The sequence below is a fragment of the Dipteris shenzhenensis genome, chromosome 5 (genome assembly GCF_047967505.1).
Source record: "Dipteris shenzhenensis isolate YYH24624 ecotype China chromosome 5, Dip_SZ_1.0, whole genome shotgun sequence".
Classification (NCBI taxonomy): domain Eukaryota; kingdom Viridiplantae; phylum Streptophyta; class Polypodiopsida; order Gleicheniales; family Dipteridaceae; genus Dipteris; species Dipteris shenzhenensis.
This window is the reverse complement of record NC_141600.1, coordinates 5,864,806-5,888,167: the sequence shown is the minus strand read 5'-3', so window position 1 is coordinate 5,888,167 and position 23,362 is coordinate 5,864,806. Positions and strand designations below refer to the sequence as shown.

General features: G+C 40.9%; 1 protein-coding gene and 1 pseudogene across 3 annotated transcripts in view; both read left to right on the top strand.

The window, feature by feature from the left end:
• LOC147901550 (putative 3,4-dihydroxy-2-butanone kinase) overlaps positions 1 to 4,814 on the top strand; it is an 80,592-nt gene extending 75,778 nt beyond the window's left edge. For 2 of the 3 annotated variants that reach the window (XM_087374535.1, XM_087374536.1), the window contains exons 18-21: positions 1,767 to 1,843; positions 1,995 to 2,107; positions 2,203 to 2,298; positions 4,199 to 4,814. In XM_087374535.1, the coding sequence (XP_087230661.1) occupies positions 1,767 to 1,843; positions 1,995 to 2,107; positions 2,203 to 2,298; positions 4,199 to 4,324 (412 nt within the window). In that variant the 3' untranslated portion in view covers positions 4,325 to 4,814. Of the gene's footprint in view, positions 1 to 1,766; positions 1,844 to 1,981; positions 2,108 to 2,202; positions 2,299 to 4,198 lie in introns of those variants that run through there. The other variant, XM_087374537.1, reaches the window with a different exon arrangement.
• Positions 4,815 to 19,812: 14,998 nt separating this feature from the next.
• On the top strand, positions 19,813 to 20,802 carry LOC147901549 (uncharacterized; annotated as a pseudogene).
• Positions 20,803 to 23,362: the final 2,560 nt, after the last annotated feature.

The following is a 23,362-nucleotide window of genomic DNA, read 5'->3' as shown; positions in this document are numbered from 1 at the left end:
TTCTTTCTATCTTAAATGTGTTGCCCTATTATCAGCTAGATTTAGATGCTCATTTGGAATGAAATCGTTTAGACTTCACAAGCAGTCGTAGCTTGAATGAAAGAGATTTGGACTACCTTTTGATTGGCCTTCTCCTTTAGTGCTAGCCTTCGTCATGGCTGAGTTTGCCCTTCACCTCCGAAGTGTCGACAGAAACTCAGTACGAAGACTATGTATGAATGGATGCTCAAGTATGTATGGGTGTGTGGATTTGTATGTGTGAGAGCATATTTTTATACTATGGTCTACACCCACTATTGGGCGTTGATGACGTCGGTGGGGATGTCATAGTAGCTAGTCCCTGCTATGCATGATAGAGTTTATGGTTTTCAATCTTATGAGTGACTATCGTGGGATTGAAACTGCACTATGTTGTGTTTTTAGAGGATGAGTTTGGGAATGTTCCCGGATTCATCTAGGTATATGCTTCTGCCGTATTAGCATACATGCAAATTTCACCTTGTGAAGTTTTTGTCCAAGTTACGGCTTGCGAGTATTGCGATAATTCTTTCTATCTTAAATGGTGCATTGCCCTATCAGCTAGATTTAGATGCTCGTTTGGGAGAGACAAATCGTTTAGACTTCACAAGCAATTGTAGCTTGAATGAAGAGATTTGGACTACTTTTTGATTAGCCTTCTCCTTTAGTGCTAGCCTTTGTCATGGCTGAGTTTGCCCTTCACCTCTGGAGTGCTGACAGAAACTCAGTACGAAGACTTTATATAAATGGATGCTCAAGTATGTGTGGGTGTGTGGATTTGTATGTGTGAGAGCATATTTTTATACTATGGTCTACACCCATTGTTGGGCCTGATGACATCAGTGGGGATGTCATTGTAGCTAGTCCCTGCTATGCGTGATGGAGTTTATGGTTTTCAATCTTATGAGTGACTATTGTGAGATTGAAACTGCACTATGTTGTGTTTTTAGAGGATGAGTTTGGGAATGTTCCTGGATTCATCTAGGTATATGCTTATGCCGTATTAGCGGACATGCAAATTTCACCTTGTGAAGTTTTCGTCCAAGTTGCGGCCTGCTGGTATTGCGATAATTCTTTCTATCTTAACTCTTTTTTTTGGAGAGATCAAAAGGATCTTCATCATGAGAAGTGGTTACCTCTGGTCTTTGACAGGAAGACATAAAGAGTAGAAGCCTATGCTCACGAGCGATTCGGTTTCTGGATTTCTACATTTGTGAGAGCATCCTTATATCTTTTATCAGAAGCTTGATGAAGGAACTCCAAATGCCATCATTGTTAAGGCATTTTGTGCTCGTACAAAAAGTTTGTGGGCATTCCTACATTCATATAGAATCTGGATATAGATCTCCCAATTTTTTACAGAAAGCCTCCAAGGTATTCTCACATTCCTTATATCTTGTTGGCTTTGTTGCTTGATTTATATGTTCCAGTCACAGTGCTGTTCTTGAAATCTTGGTGGCTTTTGTAGTCAAACATTTGCTTAATATTTTTTGTTGTTTGTCACATGAGTTATTTCAAAAAGTTGGAGTAGAATTCTGTTAAAGAGAAGGCATTATGATGTGAGAACTCATAAGTGCGCGTCTTTTTGTTTTTTGAGGTTTAATCCTTTCTAGCTTGCTTTGCACAATGACAGTGTATTTAAGTGTCGAAAACGTGTCAATGTTCCAAAAGTTCCTGTGTTTTCTTCAGCATATACATAAAACATTGAATCAAAGCTCTGATGCTTCTCGCCTTTTCATCTGTTTCAGATATGACATTTTTTGTAAAGCTGCATATGTATGGTTGAAGGAAAATTCATCCACATCATCTGTGTCTGCAAAAAATTGTAAGAGTACTTGGCTTTTCCTGCTGTATGATTGGAGATTTCTTACTTTGGTATTTACGTGTGGTTCTTTGTATCTAGTTTGAGGGCATCGTTTGAGGATAATTTCAGATCCTTCTTATGTTCAGAGTCTAATTGGAGCTTTTCTGAACAGGGGCTGGCGCCCTAGATGCAGCTGTGGCTGCTGTGAGCAAATATGGTGGTGCTTCAGCAGGTTATCGAACATTGTTGGATGCTTTAATTCCTGCAGCGAACTGTCTTCAGGAAGTGAGCCTCCGATACTTCAATCCTGTGTTTTGAATTTCAAGTCTGATTAACGTTGTTATTTGCAGTTTATTTACTGAACACGTTTGTTCTCATAGAGGGTAAAAGCAGGAGAGGATGGAGTGAGAGCTTTTCTTGCGGCGTCTGAGGCAGCGAGTGCAGGTGCGGAATCAACAAAAGATATGCAAGCTCAGGTATGGAGATTTTGTACATTGTGGACAATGAGAAGTTTCAGAGCTGCAACTCTCTTCAAGTTACAATAGTATGATTGAGCAGTTGAGTAAATGTGTGGTGTGCTTTGTCCCCATCTTTATTTTTGGATAGGATAAACTTTAATTGCTTAATATGATGATTACAACGTGAAGTCTTTCTGTTGAGTAAAAGTAGCCATTCCAATGACCTTCAATTACTAGAGAGGACTCTAGGTCACCATTGTGAAGTGGGAACTTGGTATACATAAGAAATCTTTTTGAAGTATCAAAGAGGCCCCGATCCCATCAGGGAGTCATGCATCAACCTCCTGATTCAATCGTTGATGTCTTCATAAAAGTCCCTATAGCTTGCAGATGCACCACCATAAGCTGCTTTTAGGTCTCTTTTAAAGGATTTTTAGTTACGTGTTTCCCCTTTACATTGGCAACGACTCCTAATACCTCTGCATAGGTTTGTGCCCATATCACAGCTAAACATAGAGATAACTTCTCTTTCTGTTCGTATGTTCGTTAGAGATTGATAATTTTAATCTGTAAAATGGTTTTCTTGCGTTCTATCAGCTGCTACTTTTGTTTTAAAGCGGAGTGGCGTCCTTGAATTTGTATTATTATTGGTGTAACTTGTAGTGTACTTTGAATGCTTTCTCAATCTCGAAGGCCCAAGGTGTGGGAGAGGGAGCCTTGTGGGATGCGTATGAAATGAAATAGTAATTGACAGATGTCAATTTTAACTACAGTTTCCCGGGCATTAGTTTTTTCATTTCTGTTTGATGTCTTTCAATACATGAGCAGGTGTGCTTATTTGTGTGTAAGAGTGAACATGTGTACATTTGAACATTTCTGTTTGATGTCTTTCAAATACATGTACGGGTGTGCTTATTTGTGTGTGAGTGTGAACATGTGTACATGTGTTGGGAGCAGATAGTTATAAATTCCCATGTGTTCTCAAATCAAAGCTATTTTGCAGGGAGAGATTTGCATGCTTGTGTGGTTAGAGAACATAGGGGTTCTGCAGCATCAGAGCAAAATGCAAGTGGACATATCTAACACAATATTCAGGCATGACGGTAGGATCCCTAATGTGATAGACATCACAAGGAAAGGGGTATGTACTTCCCTTGGGTAAATGTCAAATATGGGAAAAAAGCTGACATGGCTGCCTCCAGCAAGAGGGATATGGATGCGCTCGGTCAAGTAGGCTGAGGACAGATGCCGGGCTTTTAGGGGGAGGGGGTGTGGAGGATGGGTAGAAATAAGGAGGTAGCAAGCTGTTTTAACCCACCATTGTTGCATTGCCTATAACTTCTGAAAACCACAGGGGTTCGTGTTCCTCTCGGGACATGGGATCAATATGTTATTGAGTGTTTGCCCATGATGCTGCTGCAACAAAGGTTTGCTGTTCCAGAGCATGTAAGGCGTTTAAAGCATTGCCGTGAATGATGTTATGTACTTAACTGTATTCCGAGGCCTTATTAAGGACTTGCACATATTCTTAGTTCGGTAGTTGTCAGGTCTCTATGTTTTGTCTTGGCAAATTAGACAGCAAAATATGACCTTGCTTTTTTTTGGGGGGGGATGTGTATGTGGGTTTGGGGGAGAGAGGGGGCGGGGGGGCGGAGAAACACGGTTTACTTTTCTCCCCTTGGATACCGATAGATCTTGGGCTTTTCTTTTTAGCTTATGTTCACGTCTCTTGGGTTGCATGGCAAGGTTGTAGTTTCTCATCAGTAAAGAGTCTGCTTCTTTTCTTATAAAGAGCACTTCTTGAATAGTATTGATCCTGACGGTTTCTTCCTATATTGGTTAGTGGCTCAAAAATACGAAGTGCCATTCTACATTAGTTTTTGTTTAACCAGGACATTTTCTTGCTATCGAATGTCAGGCTGGTCGATCTAGTTATGTACTGGCGGAGTTCCTAAAAAATGTTCCAGATCCAGGGGCTATGGCAGCTGCGGCTTGGTTTCGGGAAGCTGCTGATGCAGTTGCAGCATACCACAAAATTTTGTAGCTTTTTGAAACTCTTTAAAACCTCACGTTGTGCATTGGGAAGAAACCCAAAAATTTGTTGAGCCTTAAAATAATAGTTGTAGCTTTTGCATTTGGGGAGCATTGTTGTAGGTTGGCATGTTTAAAAGAAGGTTTTGGACACGCTTAAGAATAACCAGCACGAGCCTGTGGGGTTGAAGGTTCTCAATCTTTCTGGTCCCCGTCCCCCCGCCCCCCCCCCCCCCCCCCCGATTTCTTTTACATGCAGTGGCTCTTGAAGCTACTCGAGATTTTCCTTGGAATAAAGGTGGGAAGCCCATATAAATCAAGGCAGATGTACATTTAATGATACTTGAGTTTAATACTAGTTTTCGTTGGCTCAGCCTTTTTTCCATGAGAAGCAGCAATGTGCTATCGATGTTCATGAACAGTAACTTTTCCCTTTCCTAGTTCTTTTTATTTGCTTTCTTGGTGAAAGGCATTACTGATTTATATTGATGGAAACTGATAAATAGCAGCAATCATTTATTCTGAATCATGGTCCTATGGCTCTTTCATGGATGAGTTGTCTTAGACCGTAGTTTTTTTTTTCAAGTGCTATATACGTACGTGCATGGGAATGGTGGGCAGCATCTGGTGTGTGCGTGCGTGCGTGCATGTACGCATGAGTTCAGTGCAAGTGCACCTGCATGAGTGCAAGTGATTATTGAGTTTGTTCCTAATAATGTTATTGGGAATAGAACAAGCTTGGGAATTGCAACCCATGATAGGGATCCTCTTTGTTGCTTAAAATCTCGATCAAAATCTAGAGCTGTGTATTTCACTCCCGATACCTAGTACTTGTCTATAAATTGCAATGCTTTCTCCAAAAGAGATTGACAAAAGAATGATTACAACTTGAGTCATGCATGGCCTTCTTTAATTGTGCAAAGTTGTGATTTTTTTTTTAGCAATATTCTCACCCAAAATAATTGAGTCAATGAGCATGAAAGAAGTATTGTGTACATGGTCATTGTTGATTGGATTGTGTATTTCTAATATGATAAAGTCCCTTAGTATTGAACTCTTGTTCTCTCATACCTTCTCAAGTTGTCGGTTGCCCAAATTTAACCATGGTCCCACCATGCCACTAGCGAAGTCTAATAGTGCAATATCTTTGGTTTTTAGCACTATTTCAAAGGAATTGAAAGCAAGGACTAATTAAAGGCAATGTTGCTAGAAAAGCTTTGTGCCATCGGAATTTACATCCATTTGTATTATTTTCACAAAATTGTTGAGCCACTTCCCATCAAAGAAGCTAGCCCAACTTGTTGACATGGTTGACAAAGTAGTGATAATGGTTGAAAGTCATGATATATTGTCAAAGTGGAGGACCAATTTGATCATTTGATTATTTATAGTTGTAGAAAGAGAATTTGGCAATCATGATGTTAATCTTGAACTTTCAGGTCAAAAGATAATGGTGTGTTATCTATTAGAATTTAATACTATGAGAAGTACTAATGTTACTAATGGAAACATGACAAAAGCAATACGTCCATTAAGCATTGTTGGAAGCTATGAGTAGATCACAACCAAGTTGAACAAAGGTAACAACAGTGGTGGTTATTCAATATGTATGTATATATTCCTCATAATATAAGTTAAACATGATGGGAAAATGTATATATATGTATTCTCTCATAATATAAGCTCAACATGATGGGAAAAATGCAAAATCTAACAAGGTCATTGAGGATAATGTTGGACATGCAAATGAGGTGCAAGCATTCAGGAAGATAGTAGTAAGTAGGATGGACTTGCAAGTTGATGATTAGGAGTTGAATCTCATGGTCGTGGTTGGAAGACTCTTTATCCAAACCCAAAATGGGAAAAAAACCTTGGTAGATAAGATAGGGAACATTAAGCATCCATAGAACGAAGGCCCAAGAATGAGGAAGATAGTAAGTAGAATGGCCTTGTAAGCTCATGATTAGGAGTTGAACCTCATGATTGTGGTTGGAGGACTCTTTATCCAAACCAATGTCAAAATGGGAAAAATCTTAGTGGATACGATAGAGAACATTGTCAAATGTTTAAAGCCAAGAAGGCAACATGAAACTCGTTACTTTTTGAGAGGGAATGGGTGCACTTTAGTAAGGACGGTTACATAATATGGCATTTTGAATAATGATGGTTGCACTTTGGGGAACGAACCAAAGGTAAGAATGTCAATGGTTGCAAATAGGTATATAAGGTTGATGAGAGCATAGACAAGTATGTTTCAAATAGGTATACAAGTGTAAGGTTGACGAGAGCATAGACAAGTACAAGGTGAGGATATTTAAGTATGTTTCAAATAGGTATACAAGTGTAAGGTTGACGAGAGCATAGACAAGTACAAGGTGAGGTTATTTAAAAGCGTATGTGTCGAAAGAGGCCATAGATTTTTCGGACATATTTGTAGTGGTAATCAATATGAAGATCATTTGACTTATTGTCTCTCTTGCATGCAAATTGGGTTTATTAGATGGATGTCAACTCTACTTTCTTGATAATGATTCCAAAGAAGTTTATAAGACGTAGCCAGTAGGGTTAGTGGGTTTAGGACAACCAGATTGATATTTATTTTAGGTAGCAAATCCTCACTAGGAGTGAGCTTAATCATGGAATATGGGCATTCTTCATACAAATCCTAGTCCTTGATTAATGGAAGTCCATAGAGCATAACATTTGACCAATTTAAGTGTAGATGACTAAACCTTTGGGGCCATAAATTCAAAACAATATTTGTAAGTAAACATACTTTTTGATAAGGGATAGAATTGTTAACTTATAGAATTTACAATATCTCAAACCATGCCTTATGCTTTCATCCTTTGGGAGCAAGATCACCACATTATTATCAAACAAAACTTCGATCCTATCAACATAATGTAGGATTAACAAATAGGTTCGATCTCTCCAATTGGAAGTTGAATAGATATAGAACTTAATCAAGTGCCTTGGTCAAGTTGAACGGTATACCACTAATACCTTTGATCAAAAGTGAGTGCTAGATGAACATGTGTGACTGATCAAGGGCCTTGAACCAATCTTTTCTACAAGACAGATGCTATGAAGCACCTAAGTCCACTATCCCATTGTCTCGGTCCCAATCTTTTGCAATCAAAGATTTGCATATTTTGATGATCTTTAGATGTCCTAAACTCTATATAGCCTTTTTGGCTCAATTAACTCTCGCCATTTCACAACACATCTTGTGAGGCATCATATTTATTAGACATGACTGAGACATTATTGACTTCTATTGTATTGGCCCTATTTTCTTTGTTGCCTTGTCCACTCTTATGCTTGTTGTGGCAATGCTTAACAATGTGGCTCAGCTTGCCACAATTAAATTAATTCACCATACTTTTGGTAGGCACCTTTTATTTTTCATTAGATTAGTATCTTTTTTGGCCTTGGTTGCCTTATTTGGTCAAGGCTTGTACCAAGGATTTCCACTATATTGATGTTTGTTTCTTTGAGACTTCTCAACTTTGAACTATATTTCAAATCTTGGCAACTAGTGCACCTTCCACATAGTCTTCTCGAATGCATTTTCCTTGACCCTCTTCTTAGATCTATAGGCTAACCAATTCGTTCGACTTGATAGATTTCCATATGTGGAATTTGTACTTATCAAAGACTAGGATATCTTGCACCATAAACTCTGTAGCAGTAGTAGCTGACGTCATCTTGGTGATATTATCAATGTGCTTGGGTGAGGCAAGATCCAAAAATATTACCTTTGACAATGATAATGTGTGAATCTTGCCATGTGAGATGATGTAGGGGGTTCAACCACTCCAATAAATTTCTTGATGAATTGCCTGTAGAATGATAAATGACAAACTTACTTGATGTTACTAGGCTCCGTTTATGGAGCTATAAATTCATCCAGTATGATATTTTCTCTCATACTCCTCTCTAAAGACTAAGAGATCCCTCTGTACAAAAATAGCTTTTAGAGGATGAGATTGGGAATGTTCTTGGATTCATCTAGGTATATGCATATACATGATAGGAGAGAATATGAGAGAGGTGAGTCTAGAGTGATAGGAGAGAATATGAGAGAGGTGATTCTAGAGTGACACACAAGGTATCTAGCTATACACTACTCATTATGGACCAAGGCTTGACTCTAGACAAGTTAGTGGTGGATAGTATTAGAATTTAGGTCCCTTGTACCACTTATTCTTTCATGCCCAAACAAAGCACATTAATGTCCATCATCACTTTATAAAGTTAAACGATATTGAGTAATTAAATTGAGCTTATCTATTGTCTAGTAGAAGATGAGGTGGCTGATATCCTAACCAAACTTGTTGCTAGAATTGGGCAAGAGAAGTTTTCCAATTTGATGGGCATGAAGCCTAATCTATCATTCATCAAGGATTTTTGAGCATTCTTGCTCACGTGAGCAAGAATGTGCTCTAAGTCGTCGTGGCTAATCCTATTACATGGTTTCTCATAGATGTGGGTTGCAGGATTTCTTGTTAGAATGGGTGAGGGGGGGACCAATGCCCACCATCGCTAAAAAATGCTCACAATCACAAAAGAAGGCTCAATAACGTTGCTTGAGCATTGTCAAGCTATGCGGGTATGCTCTCTTAGAGAGCATGATCATGATGCTAGGATGCCCACACTTTGTGGAAAAAGTGTAAACTGTTGGATGGTGGAGGAACGCTTGGGTAAGAATTGAAGAACAAGATAGAGCTAGAGTAGAGCAAAGAGGAAGCTCATGCCCTGGAAGGGGTTCCCAGAAGAATAGATATCTTTGAAGGCAAGGCCTACAAAACTTAGAAATGTTGCAAGATTGCCAACACTAGAAAGTGGATAAGGCTTGGTGCAATCACCTCCATTTTGCATGAATTTTGGGTTTGAATAGATGAATAGTACCTAATTTATTAGCACTTTCTCCTGCTATAGTCTAGAACTGGATTTTCTATTGTGAATTTCTAAGTGTAATTGTTTGAGAAAAGTTGAACCTTTTAAACTTCCTTTTATAGAGGTCGTCCTTAACCTTCATGCTAGTGGCTGTCTTATAATAGCCCAATGTACTAAAAAATAGTTTCCTTTCTCTTTTATCTCCTATTAGAAAGGTAGGATTTTGATTCTCAAATCGAGTTTGAATTGAATATAACTAGGTCAATATACATCATTCTTTACATATTCTAGTACATTAATGCATGTATAAATAGCCACATATTGTGGGGGGTGAGAGGTGGCAAGATTCTTCTCCAAAAATTATAGTCCAAGAAACATGCTCTTCCTTGGGCAAATTTGGAGAAAGCATTGGTGTCCTTCAACCCTCGTGGTGACACATGGATTAATTGTGAAACCTTAGTCCTACATATAACTGTGAGGCCATGATGGGCACGAAAAGACCCTCCACATGCCTTGTAAGAAATTTTGGGAGCTTTTAGACACTTTGTGCGGCTATGGGATGAGGATTGGGAACCCTGCATCCAGGGCTAACAAGTGGTAGCCTCTGGCTACTCCAGTAATTGGTATCAAAGCTAGACAAAGTAGAGATGTATACTAATTAGAAAAGTAGGAATTTAGTTCTCAAATTACAACAACATGAGTTTGAATTGGATATAAGTAGGTAAATATATATTCTTCCTTACATATTGAAGTACATGAATACATTTATAAATAACCAGAGACCTCTTTCCAAAAGTTATAGTCTAGGGGACATGCTCTTCATTGGGAAATGTTGGAGAAGGCATTGGTGGCCTTCACCCCTTGTGGTGACACATGCATTAATTGGGGGATCTTAGTTCCACCTATAACTTGAGGCCGTGATGGGCAAGAAAAGACACTCCACATGCCTATTAAGACATTTTGGGCGCTTTCAAAGACTTTGTGGGCTATGGGATGAGGATTGGCATTCCTTGAAATAGGTGCATCCATGGTTGACAAGTTGTAGCCTTTGGCTACTCCTATAATTGATATCGAAGCAAACTTTGCATATGGCTACTATATTATTGCTTGCCACTAATATATGTCGGTGGTTGTCCTATTTATATAAATTCAATATTATGGGATGTGATGATCTATGGTAGTAGCTGCTATTGTTGTAATGGCATAGATCAAGTGGCGAGATGTGTGCTAATCACATGAATTGCAAAGCGCTGGCTACTAGAACCCATGGATTATATTTGATGGCCTATTGATGGCAAAGGTTGAAAACCTATTGATGGTAACTTATGGTGGGTAGAGATTGGAAATGACTACTCCATGTGTTGTGATCATGACAATCATCCACTCACTATTTATGTGAGTTGACCAGAAGTATCAGTTGTGGAAATTTTGGCCATTGTGGGGGTGTTGGAGAAGACACGGTGGCCTTCACCCCTTGGGATAATACATGGATTAATTTGGGGACCTTAGTCCTAAGTACAATATTGAGGCCATCATGATGGCCTTGAATATATTGGCAAGAAAAGACCCTTTATAGCATCCCTCTTGGGACTTTTGGGAGCTCTAGGAGGTTTTTGGTGGCTATGGGATGGCAATTAAGACCCCACAACCGATGCATCTTTGATTGATAAAATGGTAACGTCTAGCTACTCCAACATGCACATATTATTTTTCATTCAACATATGCTTTTTGACAATTTGCTTGAATGTAGGAAAAACCAAGAGGGAGACTTTTTAAAACCTTCATGCAATGTGGATTGTAGAGATCTGAAGAAAAGGTTCACACTTTATTTGTCCACATAGCAAAGACCACATACTCAAGACTCTCTCTCTCTCTCTCTCTCTCTCTCTCTCTCGGCTTGGTATGCATGCATAACCAAATGGTTTCATAGTCAACGCATTTCGATGGACCATTTGCCCCCCTTTCGGTACAACTTAGATGCCCCTTATCCTTTGCTCCGATGGGATGAGATCAATTGTATTATAGGTTTGGACCTACTCCAGCTCTATACATCATGGACTTGGGGAAGGATCAGGACTTTCCCACCAAGGTTCGATTCTACTATGATCGCTTCCTGAGAGTATGGAAGGACATAGTAATTATCAGACCCTAGTATTTGGAGGATAGACAAGTCTGCATGCCTTGAGGATTGCCATCAGACATATGTAGGTCTCATCCCAATCCGTTGACGATTGATAGGGAGAGCCATTGGTATGCCTAGAGAGCAGTAGATCTATACACTATGCACATTGGAGGATCATGTGGAGACAAAGGAACACTTCCTATGTGCTTGCTCTGTTTCCTATGACCATTGCCTAGTTCAGAAGGAGCAAGGTTTTAGTCCTCTCTCTCTTTTGATCCTCTTCTAGGACCAAGTTTGCGTTGGTCTCTATTTGATGGAGATGCGACGACATAGAGAGATCTTGTTGTGCCAGATCAAAGAATAGGATGAGATAGTGACACCTAAGACTGAGATAGATTGAGCCCAACACATGTCATAGAATTTTACACATTTGAGTCTACCCATGGAAATGGCGGAATAGAGGAGAAGGAGATAGATGATATGAGGGCCACATGGGTCATTGGGATGAGATGATGATAGGGAGAGATGCAGCTACAAATGCAAGAGCCACACATGATGTGGAGATGACCAGGACACACACGATGGAGGTTCAACCCATCGCAGCTCTACTTGGAGGTGATCACGCTCGACTAGGGCCATCACTCTTAACATGATCCATCGGATATAGAGATCATGGAGATTTCTCCCCTTGCTACCACCACCAGAGAGAGACAACCTGATAGACATAGATACGAGATGTTTTTGCAGTGCATAAGAGAGCCATCATGGCACCTGGCTATGTATTTTGATTATGAGATTGAGTACTAGTTTTGTCTCTTGAGATTTGAGTTTAGTTTAGTATAGTACTGAGCAAATTGCCTTAGTGAGCCCTTTACTTCAGCCCAAAGTGGCTTTTATGAATTATTCTTCGATTATACTTTGCCTCATAGGCCCGCAAGGCTTCCCAAAGATGGCTATACATCTCTCTCTCTCTCTCTCTCCCCCCAAGACATTTGGTACAATAAGACACCAAGGCATTGAGCTTTAATTGGTTGGTTTGCTTCATAGTTTACCCAAAGTCCTTAGGCTTGAATATAAACAAAAATAGCTTTGTATCTCACCTCGTTAGACATGGGAGCCCCTATCATGGGTAATTATGATATAATTCAGAGAGAGCACCTTTCTTTCATAAGAGAGCACGTGATCTATGTTTAAAGATTCAGTCAAAGCCTCTCTCTTTTGCTACAATGAGAGTGCTCTCAACGGAAGTGGAACAGAAGAGGGTAAGAGAGAGGGAGAGCTAGAAGAGAGCCACACAAGTTTTGGTGGGTGCAGAATACCCTAATCTTCTATGTCATTTATATATATATGTGTGTGTGTTTGAGTATTGTACATAAGCAGGGTTAAGGAATAGTGTCCTTTAAGCCTTGAGGACAACCTCCCACTTAAAGGCCAATGTTCCTTTAAGGGAGAACAACCAGGAGTGAGCATATTATCCAATGCCCATCAATACATGACAATACTCAAACCGTTGACTAGATAGATCTTCGTCAGCATATCTGTAGGGTTATCATTTGTATGAACCTTGACAAGCTCTATGCGCTTATCCTCAAGTACCTCCTTGATGAAATGGTATGTCACATCAATGTGTTTGGTCTTTGAATGAAAGACTAGATTCCATGCTAGCTGAATAGCACTAGTGGAATCACTATGCAATGTTGGTACACTTGTATGAATCCGCAAATCTCCCACTAGCCGATCAAGCCATATAGCCTCCTTGCAATCCTCTATGGCTACAACATACTTGGCCTTTGTGGTGGACAAAGAAACACACTTCTATGCACGAGACATCCACGACATTGCACCACTTGCAAAGGTGAACACATAACCAGAAGTGGATCTCTTGCTATCCACATGCCTTAGATAGTCTGAATCTGTGTACCTAAGTACACGCATCTCTCCTCTACCAAAGCAGATGCACATCTCCTTGGTACCCTTCATGTACCTCATGATGCACTTAACTCCCTTTCAATGTCTCTTTCTTGCATTAGCCATATACAGCTAACAACTCCCACTCCAAATGCAATGTCCGATCTAGTAGCTATCATAGCATAAGACTCCCAACTGCTGATGGATAAGGAACCTTAGCTATCATAAGACTCCCAACTGCTGATGGATAAGGAATTTTGGCTATGATGGTCCTCTCCTCATCTGGTTTGGGATAAGGACTCCCAACTGCTAATGCATAAGGAACCTTGGCCATCATGGCCCTCTCCTCATCTGATTTGGGACTATCTGCCTGACTCAGTTTCACATATGAAGGCAATGGAGTACTTACTATTGCCTTCTCCTCCCTCCATATTGAAACGCTGCAACACTTTTGTAACATACTCCTTCTGTGATATCCAAAGGAGTTTCCTACTTCGGTCACATGATGCGCATACCAAGAATATGACCTGTAGGTCCCAAAGGAGTTTCTTACTCTGGTCACACGTGATGCGCATACCAAGAATATGACCTGCAGGTCCCAAATCCTTCATGTCGAGGGCCTGATGCAACTTGGCCATCAATGCTTCTAGCTCATAAGTGTTCTTGCTAGACAATAGCATATCATCCACATAAAGTGCCAGGAGTATCAGGCTATTATCCTTAGTCCTTTTAGTGTAGAGGCAATTATCAATCTCACTCCCTTGTTTGTTCTTTGCCTTATCTGTTCTTTCCACAAAGAAAAGTTTATCCCGTCAAACTTTTCAATGCTGAAAAATTCCTTTTCAGACATGGAAGAGGATGCCATGATGCACATTAGGAAAATCCCAAATGCTAGTGCTTGTAAGAAAGAATCACACCAAAATCCCAAATGCTAGTGCTTGTAAGAAAGAATCACACCAAATACTAGGTGCACCCAAATGTGTATGCCACAATGGAAGGTAATATCACAAAACCTCAAAGGCTCAAAGCATCAAAATGCAACTAACTCATGTGCACATACTATGCATCCATATGAGAAAATCTAGCCCAAAAGAAAATGTTGCCCTACAATGGCAAACCCAATGCCAATAAGAACCAAATGCCTCAAGCATAAACACCGTCCATGGACACAAGCATCATTAATGTCTCATCAAAGAAGGCATAGTAAAATCATTGCATCAACTGCAATCTATCAAAGCTATCCCTTAGCATAAAATAGCATCTGTGTGGTAAATATCCATCAATAAAGCATCCCACAAGGCAATCTAATCCTATCAGCGCATCTAACAAGGATTGCAATGCATCCAAACAACCTGTAAAGCATCCATTCCAACATAATGCACACCACGAATGAACGCGCACAACTCAAACTACAACTAGAGTGATCTGCATAAGCTATGTCTAAACAATCACGACCCCATGACAATGATGGCTAGTAAAAATTGAACTTGAGATGCCTCAAAACATGGGCATCACTGCATAATCGAACTCAATAAGACAATCTGCAAATATCTCTCTTCTACTGGAACTCTGAAATCCCAACCGACGGATGGAAAATAGGGAGTCAACCCTTGTAGTTTAGCAGCAATTAAAACCTTAGCAAATGCAACCTTACCAGATAATGCTACATGGCACTTGTGTAAAAAGCTATGAAGAAATTGCAACAGAGATAAAAATCCTCAACACAGAGATCTTTAACTCCTCGAATGCTTCACCGAAGTGCCCCAAAATTTGCAAGCAATAGTTCTAGTATGTGCCTGATCCTCCAGAAGAGACGGAACGAAAAATGGTGGTTTGTGGGAGTGTATCTGAATCACGGGCATTTAGATCTTTATGGGAGCTCAAAGAATGCAAAATGACTGCTTCTAGTGGGTTTTTCCTGCTCCTACTACTTCTCTCAAGCTTCTTGACAGCTAGATGGAGGCCTGGAAGAGCTTTGGAAGGCAATGGAAACTCACAAGATATTTTGTAGTAGGGGATGCCAGAGGCTCAAGAAGAAAATGAAATTGGATTTTGAGCTCACAAGATGAGCCAGAGAGTCCAAGAACAGGGAATGGCAGCACCCACCACGAGATGATATTGAGCAAAAATCATCACCCATAGAGAGAAAACATCTCCTTGCTTCAAAAAAATGACCTTTTCTTCCAAAAAACCACTCTTGGCTCTTGAAAACCACTCAGAGGTTTTGCAAACCACCACTCTTTTCAAGGTTTTGCACACCAAGATGCAAGTAAAGCCACCCGTAGAGCTTCTCCTTCCTCCTACAGAGCTATAGGACAGTAGACTCCAGGCTCCATGCACACACATGGGCACAGCTAGACCACCCACAAGCATCAGATAGACCATCTGGGCTCTGATACCAGTTGAGAGTGCTCTCAATGAAAGTAGGATAGAAGAGGGGGAATTTGCTCTTAATTCCACATGAGAGACTGGGTCTCCTCCACCAAATTTATTTGAAGGGGACTGGGTCTTCTTCACCCAATAATTTAATGATCAGTTTGAAAATCATAACTTGGTTGCTTCTTGATGAATTTGATTTCCTTTTTGTAAATACTGGAGTCTGACACCCATTTCTACGTCTTATACTAGGATCCTTATGGCATCATCTAAAATTACCATCCATAAGATGCGAGCAATTCGAGGATACGGTGATCCTCCTTTGTACATAGGTGGTCTAGATGGAGGGTTCTAAGAACTAGGTGGATGGGCAAATGTAGGGTTTGAAGAACCTGATTCACTAGGCATTCGCATTGTGAGCTAGGGTTGGCTAGGTCTAGTGGGTTGAATTGAAGCTCCCTCAGGCATGGGCATGTAGGTAGTGGTAAATGGGTATGAAATGCCTCCCATGCTTCTTGCCCCAAGTTGGATAAGTTGGGACTTGAGGTATTGGGGACCTAGCTAGTGGATCTATTGGGTTACCCATTTGTCCTTCTTGGATAAGCATTTGGTAGTCTTGTGGGGAGGGGGTAATTCTCTAGTATCACTAGCGATAAGTTGCCTGTCAGATTGCACACCACATAGATTTGCATTTGAGGGCAAACTACTTTGTAAGTACAAAACTTACAAAGTTTTAAACCCCAAATATCCTACATTTTTGAAAGGCGATTTCACCGATAAATTCTACTCTCATACCGTTACTTTGCTCATTCCTTCAACCTATATCCAACAATTTGTAAACTTTTTACAAATTAGAGAATTTTATAGAGTGGAGGGAGCAAATGTAGTTGCAAAAGGATGAACAGAAGGTGGAACTTCAAAATTCTCTCTACTTGTTGATGCAACCACTTGCATCATCAGGGGGGAGCCTTTTGAGGGAAATCTTCGCTTGTTGCCAGATCATTTCCTTTGCACATAAGTTCCTTGGGTTGCTAAAAGTATAAACTTTGGAAAGTTAAGTGTTTCCAATGTCATGGGAACTCTTGCAATTGTCATAATAAAGGTTGCAAGTAATGAAGGGATGGCAAATCAAATTATAGTTGTTGACGTACCAGGAGACGAAGATAGAGTAGTAGTTGTCCTCAATCTAGTTGATTAGCACTAGTGTTTTTTTTAAAACCTCAAATTTGGCAAACTTTTGAATATGTTTCTTTGCTTTGTTGTTGTAGCTATCTTTTTTCAAAGAACGAAAAAATACTCTCACCCAGCTTGTCCAAGAGTTTAATGAAGGTGTTATTATGTATATGCTCAAGAATGTGTCATTCTTGAAAGCAAAAGGAATGATTTGCATCTTTGACTTCACAATTTTAGCGGAGTTGCCCGACAGTTCAATCAAAGATGGCTTGAAACAAGCTTTTGTTAGTCAAGTTGCAAGACTAGGATATGGCACGTAGGTAACTTCACCTCTGAATTTAATTTAATGTTAATCATGTATAAATTTGATCATAATAACCTTTGCCCTTTTATAGGTGTTTGGGGTTATGCACTTCACAAACATCAATGCAAACTTGCTTGAGTTCATTTGCAAGTCATGCGGAGGTGTTCATGTTAGTCAAGATCCTTTGCATCCATATTGCTTCACTTGCAAGGGTCCTCAGATTATTGCCCAGGTCCCTTGCTTGACCAGAGATATTGTTCAACGTACGGGTGACCAAGTGCCTGTTCATATCAAAGGCCTGTGTGTCGACATTGTCCTTTCCTTGAGTATTCTTTTTGTGGAGTTGTATGAGCAGGATCTCATGATGGCTCGAGAGAAGCTTAGAAGCTATAAACCTAGTGGAAGCTTCACTGTGGATAGTTCAAGATATGTAATTGCTTTTGAAGCAAATGCATAATATCATTGCCTCAATTCAATTGTCTCAATTTAATTGTCTTGATTACCATTCTTTTGTTTGATCATTTGCCTTCTTTGTTGTCTTTTAAGTTTATATATATTTTCATTAAGTTGTCATATTTTGCAAGCACTACAAAGAACACCATTAAAATTGAAGAAGTTCTTAAGACAAACCAATTGTCGCAAAATGAAGATTTCATGTTGAAAAACCCTCTAAACTCAAATCTTCTTATTTGTATTCTAGAGTTTTTCCCCGCCATAACATATCAACAATTACTAACACTTCTATTTGAAAACGTCCTTGCTACATTTGAGTTAACAAAAACACCATGGCATACATTTGCAACAATTGCACAAAAGACAACAGTCTCTATACAAACAATCCAACATTTAGTACATAACTCTTCGAGTTATCGTGCCTTGGTTGTAAACATTCTCCAATGTTTTCATACTATTTCATGGCACAAGCAGGAAGACTTTTGAATGGGGCTGGTTGAGTGAAAGATTGATCATCTTTATAGATTTACAAATGTTTGCAGATCTAAAAGTGTGATAATTGCATTGAAGGTCAAATTTTCATTTATGGGTTCTTCCTTCAGTCTATGCACTCTTCTTGCCTTCCATAGACTCAATCCATCCTGCATCAAGTTGCAAACACAGTGAAATGACTGAAGGCATGTTCCAGCATGCTGTGTCATGAATTTGCAAGAAAACGCAAGGTGAAGGCTTTAGGAATTTTAAACTGCTGAAATCGCGTTTTGTTGCAAATATTGAACTGTTCCTTCATCCACCCCTATTATTGTAGTCTTGTGTCTTTCCAAGGTGTCCATGGTTGTACTCTCCTTGCATAGACTCAATCCATATTGTATTTAGTTGTAAAGACAGAGAAATCACTATGGGAATGTACCAGCATGTTACTTCAGGCTTTTGCAGAAAAATCCGAGAGTGAGCTATTAGGAATTTCAAACTGTCAAAATCGCGTTTTGTTGCAAATTCATTAATGTTGCTTCATCCACCCCTGTCATTGTCTTTTTGTGTCATTTCATGTTCTCCATGGCTGTAATTTCTTTCCATCGAATTTTTCCTTATGGCAGATTGTCAAAGTGATGGCAAGAACCAAGTCCACTGCAAGGATTGCTGGCAAAGGACCAGGGCTTGCAGCAGCAGTAGCTGGGGCAGGTACCAAGAAATTAAGTGTGCTTTTAGAGGGAAGAGGTGCACATGGCAGGAAGGGGAAGCCAATGAGCCTACTCCAGCAAAAGGCCAAGAGATTAAAGCATGGTGCAGGTGTGCTAAAGGAGATCAGGAAGCAATAGAAAGCTATAGGCTTTGCAATCCCCAAGGCACCTTTTCAGAGACTAGTGAGAGACATATGTGATGGTTGGCACCTTGGTTTCAGGTGGAACAGGACTGCCATTCTTTCCTTATAGGAATTGGCAGAGGATTACTTGGAGAAATATTTTGAAGATGCAATGCGTGTAGCAGCCCATGCTCATAGGGTAACTCTAATGGCCAAAGACTTCAACACTTTGTCCAGAGTGAGATGGAGGTATGTCAAGCTGGTCCATCCTGTGGAATAACAAGACATCAAGATGAGAGACATATTATTAATTCCACCTACAAGAAAGTCAAAGGTAGATGAGGTTAAGGTTGTTGAAGTAACCCACTCAAAGAACACCAGAGGGAAAGCTGCTTATGAGGAGTCACTGAAGCAGCAAATAAAAGAATCCAAATCTGTTATAGATCTAGAGAATATACAAAGGGAGCTGCAGATAGAGAGAAGGTTGCAGGAGTTGGGACCTAACATAGTTGTCCATATTGAGGATGAACTTTCAGTGAATGATTTTCACTTGACAAAACAATGCTTGGCAGCATTGGCTCATAAGAATGAGTATTGCTCAGATACTATCATTCTTGTAATGCTCTAGTAAGTGTCTATTATTTTACATTTGTTTGCAAAACAATCCTTCTTGTACCCCCTTTACACCCTACCCTAATTATTTTTTGGTCCAATGCAATATGATGAGAAGCTAGCTTAACCACTCTATACAGCACACAGTTCATATTATTGATCCTGCCATTTCCTCCAAGTTAAGAGATGTAAAGGAAACTCCCATGGATATTTCCAAGTGGTTCACATACTGCAATTTTGATGTTATCGATGTTTTGCTACTTCCATACCATAACAGGTATGTGGGTGACTGCTTCTTTTGGGATTCTCCCTTAAGATTGAGAACTCTTGTAGCCTTTGATTTCTTAATGCTTTTTTCCTTACGCAGTGATCACTGGAGTTTTGCTTCTATTGACATCCAGCAAAAGCAATGCTTTATATTCAACTCTCTTAAAAACACACATAGAGAGCTGAAATTGTAAGTGGTGTGTGTGCTTTTTTTAACTTCAAACTTCATTATTTTGATTTAATGCACACTAATTGAATTATATGTATTGCAGTTGTATTAGAAGGCTTCTAGATGCATTAGATCATTGTCCTAATGTCAATCTTTTGGATCCGATGGAGCCAGTAAATTTAGAGGTAAAAAGTCGTTCCCTCTACTGATGTCTATTTCATGCTATGCCTTTGAACCTATTGAATAATTTTTTTTTGTTCAGATGTTAACAGTTTCTAACATATCTTTCCAACTATATAGACACCACAACAAGATGATTCAAGTAGTTGTGGCTGGAGAGTGCTGATCAATGCCAAATATATACTTTCAAGCTATTTTGAGATAGGACAGCCAGAGCTTGTAAGAAAAAATAATTCTCATTTAGCTTCAAAATAATTGATATTGGTACAACGTGTTCTTAATCATCACATGCCATTGCAGATGAGAGAAGATAGGTTCAACTCGAACTATGTATAGTTTCAAAGCTGATACAATTTGGAAGTTTTTGAAGTATGCCTCCCCCAAACCTATTGTACCAGCTACTGTCGAGTTGGGTGAGAGCTCTAAAGTCCGAGAAGGTGTTATACACCTTGATGACACAGATGATGCTGATGTGGTGCCACAGGAACAAGGACCTAGTGCTGATGAGAAGAAGCCACGAGAACAAGGACCTGTTGTTGATGTTGTTGAGGAGAAGACAGAGCAGCAGCAAACAGATGCTCCAGGGGCAGTAGAGGAGACAATGCAGCAGCACCAAGAGACTGTACAGGACAGGATGGAGCAGCAAAAAACATATTCTCCAAAAAAAGATGATACGGAGAGCTTGGACCATGTAGAGCACCCTCTAGATCAGGCTACATAAATAGACAATGGTTGTCAAGAATATGTTCTACATGTACAATTAAACACTTCTATACAAAACTTTACTTTATTGAATATAATACCTTTGTTTATGGAGTCTGTGTTATCTCAATTTTCAAATTTCCAATGTCTTTGCATTTTATTGAACTCTCTTCTTTTGAGCACCTGCAAAAAAGCAATATGAAGTCCTTTGAAATAGAACCTTCTGCGTCAACCCAGCACATGGGTCAATTGTTGTTCGTTTTCCTAGTGACACTATGGTTGGTGGGCCTTTGGATGATCTAGTAGAGTGAAATCCAGCAAATATGGTGTCTTTAGGCAATTGTGACTTGCATTTTTGATGAGGCACAAGCATGAAAGTAGAAGTAAAAGTGGCAAGAAAGAGGCATCAAGGGCCACAGTAGAAGAGAGCCCAATAGAGAAGAGCATAGTAGAGGAGGGTGTGTTGAGAGAAGTGGAGCAAAGAGGGGGTCCTGATGAAGAGGCAAGAAGGGTGTCAGCCCAAGGGAGGCACAATTAGAGGAGGGTGTGTTGAAGAAGTGGAGCAAGGAGGGGGTCTCGATGAAGAGGTAAACATGGTGGTGACCATGAATCGCAATCAGATGAGCCACAAGGAGGTCGCAAGGAGCCACGAGCAAAGGAGCCATGAGGGAGGGGGAACCATGATTTGAGGAGCCACGAAGGAGGGGGTAGGGTGCTACAACAGGGGAGCCGCCAAGGAGGGTTAGGGTGGATGGAGTAGTGTTTGAGGGAAAGGGTGAAGCCAAGAGCGGAGAAGGGGGGTGGTGACGTAGGGAGGGCAGGGGGTTGTGTAGCTAGAGAGTGAGCGAGGAGGTGAGCGAGGTAGGGAGAGAGGTGGGTGAGGGGATGGAGGAAGAGAGAGGGGTGTGAGCGATGGAGAGGGGATGGAGGGAGCCGCAGGTAGGGAAAGAGGGAGGGACCACAGCTAGGGAGAGAAGGGGGAGTTGATGTAAAGGGGGGCTGCAGCTAGGAAGAGAGGGAGTGGGGGCCACCAGGTTGAGAGGGAGTGAGGAGAAGGGCAGTTGAGCAGATAGGGAGAGAGGGGAGAGTCACCACGGAAAGAGCGGAGGGAGGGGATTGCTGCTAGGAGAGAGAGGCATAGCTAGGGGGTGGCGAAGAGGGCGTAGGTGGCAGATAAGGGGAGAGATGAAGTCACTAGGGAGGGAGCAAAGAGAGGGGGGCTAGTTGCTAGGAGAGGGAGACTCAACCAGGGTGGGGAAGGTGGCACATGTGGCAGCGATGGAGAGGGGGGGAAGTCACCAGAAGGGAGCAAGGAGAGGGGGGCTAGCCATTAGGAGACATGGGGCATAGCCAAGGGTGGCAAAAGTGGAGCCGGCGGTGTGAAGGTAGATTCATGGTAGGAGGGAAGGAGAGAGTAGGCAAGGGAGATAGGGGATTGTAGAGATGGAGGTGATTGCTGAAATAAGTCCAAAGAATTTTGCCACAGAGAACTTCCAATCGCCAAAGGAGAGGACAAGAGGAAGGACGGAGAGGAGATGCTAAAAATACCAAGGAGATGCTAAACTTAGCAAAGAGATGCTAAATATAGCAAGGAGATGCTAAACTTAGGAGAGGAGAGGCTGAAGTTAGCAGACTTTGCTCGGAGCACTAAGGAGATAAGTGCTGAAAATAGCAAGGTGACATGGGGTGGAAAGAGAAGAATTATGTAAGAGAGAGGTGGTGGTGGGACAAGGGGTGGAAAAAGGTGTTTGTAAGAGAGAGGTGGGAGTGTGACAGAGGAGGAAAGGGAAGGTGTTTGAAAGAGAGAGCGGGAATATCACAAAGGATGGAAAGAGAAGGGTTTGTAAGAGAGAGGTGGGTGTGACACAGGGTGGAAAGAGAAGGTGTTTGTAAGAGAGGTGGAGGTGTGATAGAGGGTGGAAAGGGAATGTGTTTGTAAGAGAGACGTGGGGGTATGACAGAGGGTGAAAGAGAAGGTGTTTGTAAGAGAGAGGTGGGGGTGTTGAGAGGGTGGAAAGGGAACATGTTTGTAAGAGAGAGGTGGGGGTGGGATAGAGGCAGGAAAGGGAATGTGTTTGGAAGGAGGTGGGGGTGTGACAAAGAGTGGAAAGAGAAGCTGTTTGTAAGAGAGAGGTGGAGGTGTGACACAGGGTGGAAAGAGAAAGTGTTTGTAAGAGAGAGGTGGGTGTGTGACAGAGAGTGGAAAGAGAAGGTGCTTGTAAGAGAGAGATGGAGGTGTTGCTTGTAAGAGAGGTGGGGGTGTGACAGAGGGTGGAAAGGGCAGGTACTTGTTAAGAGAGAGATGGGGGTGTGACAGAGGGTGGAAAGAGAAGGTGTTTGTAAGAGAGAGGTGGTGTGACAAAGAGTGGAAAGACAAGGTTTTTATAAGAGAGAGGTGGTGTGACATAGTGTGGAAAGGGAATGTGTTTGTAAAAGAGAGGTGGGGTGTGACAACGGTCAGAAAGAGAAGGTGGTTGTAAGAGATAGGTGGGCGTGTGGCAGAGGGTGGAAAGAGAAGGTGGTTGGAAGAGAGAGGTGGGAACATGATAGAGAGTGGAAAGAGAAGGTGTTTGTAAGAG